This window comes from Emydura macquarii, unplaced genomic scaffold (assembly GCF_026122565.2).
Source record: "Emydura macquarii macquarii isolate MOO-44397 ecotype Brisbane River unplaced genomic scaffold, CSIRO-AGI_Emac_v2 contig_1146, whole genome shotgun sequence".
NCBI classification, from domain to species: Eukaryota; Metazoa; Chordata; order Testudines; family Chelidae; genus Emydura; species Emydura macquarii.
In genome coordinates, this window is record NW_027131283.1 from 22,757,578 (window position 1) to 22,763,675 (window position 6,098).

Sequence of the window (6,098 nt, forward strand, 5' to 3'; positions counted from 1 at the left end):
AGCCCAGGGGCAGCCATAGATGGTGGCTGAGTTGGGGCAACCCTGCTGGTGTGTTGCGGCAGGAGCCCTGCAGGCTCAGTGGCAATGCCTTCGCCACTGTTAGGGCCCTGGGCTGGGATGCAGTGGAGACGGGTGGGCCTGCGTCCTCCTTCTGCCCCCCCTTTTTCCTAGCCACCCCGGGAGAGCCTCAACCTCCCTACTGCTGCCAGAGCAGAACCACTGCTGGCTCGCCTTGCCTAAGGGCCAGAGCACTTAACTGTTTGTTTGTGTACTCGCCCTGCCTAGGGGCTAGAGCCATTCACGGCTCACTCGCCTGCCCCGCTGGGGCCGGGGCGATAGACTGTTTGCTCGCCCGTCCTGCTGAGGCCAGATGAGACTATGGGAGAGCGAACTTTTCCCCTACAGGAAAGCGCTGTGGCCTCCTCCGGGGTCAGGACCTGAGGAAGGGCCGCAGCGACCGGGCTGATTTGAGGAGGCCCGCCGACACTGATAATCAAACCATCTGTGGCCTATCTAGGAGTTTTCACCACCCTCTGCAACACTAAGCAGGGATCATCTATTAGGATGAAGTGAGCATATCCCATGTGATCAGTTTCCCATAATTTCAGGGTTGTCATTGATGGATCTTAGTCCTTGCTTCTTTGTTGTTATTGTTGTCATCTCCATTATCTTCTCAATATGCAAGAAATTCATTCCAATCCAAATGTACAAGTACCTCCATCAGAGATACACATATCTTATATATATGTCTTATTTGCTTGAACAAACAGAGGCATCTGATTTCCAATGCAGTCAGCATGGCACATTTTGTGTCAGTTTTTCAAAGACTGACTCATCAGCTGCACACACAAAAATGTGCACACCTGCAAAATATCTAACAGAACATTACACAGTTTTTGTAATATCATGCCCATGGATATGCTATCACTGCAAATATCCACTTAAGAGAGCAAAGGTGAGTGGAGGAGGAGGGTTGCGAGTGCATTGCATCCACAGGCATTTTTGCCTGCACTTTCATTACATCTTCTGTTGATAATTGAGTTGTGTGTTTTTTAAATTGCACTGTTTAAACATAATCTCCAAGCAGGAAGTGGGGGAGCAAGCGGTGCACTGCCTGTTAGCTTCCATGTCGGCTGTGGATGCAACCAGCTAGAAGAATACTGCAGAAACATGACTAGGAGAGGAAATACCAAAGATATTGTATGCAGCATCATCTTTCTTTTTCAGGCAATTCTTGAGACTCAACGCCTTATGGTACAATAAGAAAGTTCACAACTTCTATGGGAGCAAGAATTTAGGAAAAAGTTCTATGTCAAACAAGTTTAATAAAAACGTTCTCTTAAGAAAAGTCACATTAATTGTAGGTGTTTAAGATCATGAAAACTCTGCAAAAAGACTGTTAATGAGACAGCTGTTATATCCTCTCCCCAGTGCGCACTGATTCCCTTTGCTGTTTTGCTGCTGACTGAACATGAATCTCACATGGGAACCCTCAAACAAATACAGCCTCCATAGATCTAGTCCCTGAGCTCTGTCTAATGTCCTGCTCAGTGTTCAGGGTTTTTAAAAACATTATTAAGCTCCTGTCAAATCCCACTTCACACCAAAACTAAACACTGAGTTTATTTTTAAAAGTCACTTTTAATCTGGGACAAAAAAAACTAACATGGTGTGTGGCATTGCACATTCAGGGCAAAAAGGTAGATTTCCTGAATAACAAGGACTGAAAGACAGCGGGCCAGATTCTCCAGTCTGGTTTGTCTAGTGAGGGGTTGGGGGCTGCAGTTGGGGGCTGAGCATTGAGACCATGGCTAGGCACCATGGCCGGGAACTGAGGTCACTCATTTACACTCATTTATGCACAGGACTGACAGCAGGAACCCCGCCACATGCGGGACATGCGGGACTGACAATGGGACCTCAGCTGCCAGCCATTGGAGGCTCCCTCTGTCAGCCTCCGATATCTGACAAAATTGTGTGGGAAGCCTAATATTGCAGGATTTGCAATTTCTGCAATATTGCAAATTAAGTAAGGCCTTAAATACAAAACATTTTATCAGTTTTTTATTTATTTCGTTTTTAAACTTCATCTTATTATTGTTGACTCTGCGTGAATGTACATAGATTCATAAACAGTACAAAATTAGTATGGCAAATATGAAATAGTGCTAGCCCTTCACCACAAGAGATCTTCTTTGTCCCTCTGGCAGAAGCCGGCATAGACAGGTGGATTTTGGATTGGACTGTAAAAGTGAACAAACTTAGGAACGATCATCTGCCCTCCCTCAAAAATGCCCCACTGCATAATAATGGAAGAACAGCCATACTGGGTCAAACCAATGGTCGATCTAGCAGAGTATCCTGTGGCTAATGGTCAATGGCCAATTTGGTCGATCTAGCGGAGTATCAGTGGCCATTAACAGCTGCTTCAGAGGGAATGAACTGAGCAAGCATTCCTTAAGTGATTCAACCCCTGTGGTCCACTCCCAGCTTCTGGCGAACAAAGCCTAGGGACACTCAGATCACGGTGTTGCATCCCTGCTCATCTTGGCTAACAGCCATTGATGGACCTATCCTCAGAAACTTATGTAATTCTTTTTTGAACTCAGTTATAGTTTTGGCCTCAACATCCCCTGGCATCCTCTGAGCTCCCAGGTGTTAGTTGGGACTCCTAACGGTCTCAGCTGATCTCGGCTACCTTGATAACGCATGGAGAAGAGAGGCAATTTCTCAGGTGCAACAGCTACAACCCAAACCACACACTGAATCAATGAACATTCAAATCACTTTCCTTCCACAGACTTAAATTGCTTATTGACTGGTGTGTCTGAGACTGGCTTGGGTAGCTTATATGTAGATAAAGATCAATATTCAGCTCGAGAAAACATTTTGGGCTTGGTTCTGTTACCCTTATAAATGCTGAGAATTACAAGAAGATTCTCTCAATTAGAGTTAGGCTGGTGTTATTGGGGGCCAGCATGGGGAGTCCATTTTCAAACGTGGGCAAAGAAATAACACATTATTGCTTAAATACTGCTCTTGGAGGCTCCAACTGGTACGTGGACAGAAATGATATTGTAGTGTAGCTGGCAAAATGATCACTGCGTATACAGTAACATACCTGGATAGAATGTACTGTATAGTTTGCCAGACTGCTCTGTCACTTCCTACTATCTACACAGACAGCTCATTAAGATAGCATGCTAATCCCTCAACAATACCTATACAGACATGCTATAAATGAGTTTCTCCAAAAGCATGTGTACATTCTTGTCAATATTGTCAATATATAGGGCCTTACATGAACTATTCTAAAAGATCTCAAGAAATAGCATAGGCATCTACTAATGCTATTCCATTCATAAAACCCCTACCTGTTTAACTAATTTTTTCCACCAAACAAAGTAAGAGTAGAAGAATCTGGTCTGAAGATAGTACCAGTCACAATCAATTTAAATGCTTTGCGAAACCAAGAATAAAATAATCCATAAATGATTGGATTACAAGTAGAATTGAAGTATCCCAGCCAGAGGAAGGCATTGTACAAGTCTTCAGGTGTTGAGAAGCTAATAAAAGGATCAGCTATTGTAAGAGTAAAAAAAGGGAGCCAACACAAAACAAACACCCCCATGACTATACTTAAAGTTTTAGTAGCTTTGTTCTCTTTTTTTGTAGAGATTTTGTTTTTCATTGCAGAGACACATTTTATTGCATTGGGGATTTCAGCGATTTGTCTTGCATGTTTTCTTGCCACAGTAAATATGTGAACATAAATACCCACCATCACTGTGCCTGGGATAAAGAAGGCTATAAGAGAAGCCATCACTGCCCAGAGCTTGTTAAATATCAGTGCACAGAAACCTCTGCAGTCAATGGAAGCCACATATTCTTCAATGTCATCAATATTTAGCTCTGAGAAAACTAGGCCAAAGGCGAATAAGAATGGGACAGACCAGCTAATTAATACAAATACTAATGTCACAGGGATAGTCATTTTGGTGACATAATGCAGGGGGTCACATACTGCATAGTAACGGTCAACAGAGATAAAACACAGATGGAAGATAGAGGTGGTACACAGCATTATATCACAAGAAGTATGGAGTTTGCAGAAGATGTCTCCAAAATACCAGCATGACTGAATAGACCTGACCATACTGAAGGGCATAACCATGAAACTGAGCAAAAAGTCCGCAGTTGCCAAGGAGCAGATCAGGAAGTTGGTTGGAGAGTGAAGCTGTTTGAAATGAGCGATGGAAACGATCACAAGCAGGTTTCCACTCATTGTGAGCACTATAGCTCCCACCATGAAGAGGTACATGGCCCAAAGACTGGTTGTAGACCTTACATTTCTAGCACATGAATTGTTAACAAAGTCAAAGCAATACTGCACATTCTCTGGACTCCAGAGGTTGGATGAGTTCATGACTTGGGATCATCGACAGAAACCTGTTCAAAAGTATTACAGGACAGCCAGTTCTGGGGGAAAAGGAAAAATAAATAAATAAAGGAACATGACCCATAGCAACGTCTGCAAATCTGCATTTCAGATTAGTTGATTAGCATCTCAAATTACTCCAGACTTACACCTGTATCAGAGATAGCAGCCTTTGGCCCAATGCTAACAAAAACTTGGCTGAACCATTTACTAAATACTTTTGAATCTTAAAGTGCTCACCTTTAAGGAATTTTGGATATTTTCTGTATGGAGTTCACATTCAATGCTATAAACACTATGAGTGATTTGCAAAATGAAAGCCTCAAACATGCGACACACACCTGTTTTGCACAGCTCATCTCAGACATCTTTGTTCCTAGAGGTACTGCCCATTCTGCAGGAGAGACATTACAGCATCATAAAATCCAAATTGGTTGATGCTCTAATGCTTTTAATATGCAGCACTTTGTGAAGCTGATAAGACCTCATGGTAAAAGAATGACAAAAGCTCACTCACAGCCTCCTTGTTTTAACATGCTTGCTGATAGGTCACTGAGTGTATACTTGCAGATAAGTTTCTGTTTTTAATATTAATCCACTGAGCTGCACATGCTTGGCTATGTAATAGTGTAGTGCTCTGTAGTCATTTGGGTTTGCTGAACAATGTATACCTCAATGCATTGAAAGATTTGAAAAACAGGTAAAACAACAGTTTAGTGAACTATATTAATCCTGTATTATGGATATTTATTACTTTAGACTTCTGTTTTTTTATTTACACCGCTATGTACTGTTACAGATATACGTCTATGAAGAGAAAAAATGTATTTGTCACACTACAGTCTGCACACTCTCATCTACATGTTACTCCTTATGACAGCAAAGTAGTATACGATTCTTGGTGTACAATAGAATTAAAGTGATGGAGTTTGAAGGTGGCCTCTGTGGCCTGAGAACGTCCAAATTATATGCTACTGTGTGCATGCACATGCATGTATTCATAAATATACACAAATGCTATGTGTCTATATAATCAGAGTTAGGGAGTTTAATGATAATTTCTTCACAGTAGTAAAATATATTTCCCCGGTAATTTCAAGAAGAGGTTCTGCAAGACTCAAATTGCTGCGGGTTTCCTGTGCTACAAGGTCCCCAAACTTAATTAGATGCTTAGGCTGCATACAGTTTAGGGATTCATTCTTCAGTAGAATACAGATTTTCAACAAATCAGCTGCCTCATCTGCAAGTCCCATTTCTTTCTTCTTTCTAATTCTATAGCTCCATATCCCTTCTCCTGTGTTTTCCATCTGTTTTATTTGTCCCCCACTTATTCCTGCTTTTCTTTTCTTTCTCCCAGCTTGTCAGGTTCATATAAAGCTATTTCTGTACCACAGGGTACATAAAAGCTTAATGGCATACTTTCTAAAATCCTTTTGAAACTCCATTGCATTATAGGAATACGAATGTTTGCCATTATAATGGCAGGTTTACAACAGATATGCCAGGCTGATACCGCAATATAGGGTCATTATAGTAGGGTTGTTTATCTAATATAAATAACCCTCTACTAGGAATGTCCCCAAAAGCCAGTAATGCTGGATGCGTGCTTAATTTGTTGTGATTTTTCTCCTCTCTACTTTTTACACCAAAGATATAGAGA

At 41.7% G+C, this 6,098-nt stretch overlaps 1 protein-coding gene across 1 annotated transcript; it reads right to left on the reverse strand.

The window, feature by feature from the left end:
• Positions 1-3,382: 3,382 nt before the first annotated feature.
• On the reverse strand, positions 3,383-4,426 carry LOC137152044 (trace amine-associated receptor 4-like). The gene has a single exon (XM_067546511.1). The coding sequence runs from the start codon at positions 4,424-4,426 to the stop codon at positions 3,383-3,385; it is 1,044 nt and encodes a 347-aa protein (XP_067402612.1).
• Between the last annotated feature and the right edge of the window lie 1,672 nt (positions 4,427-6,098).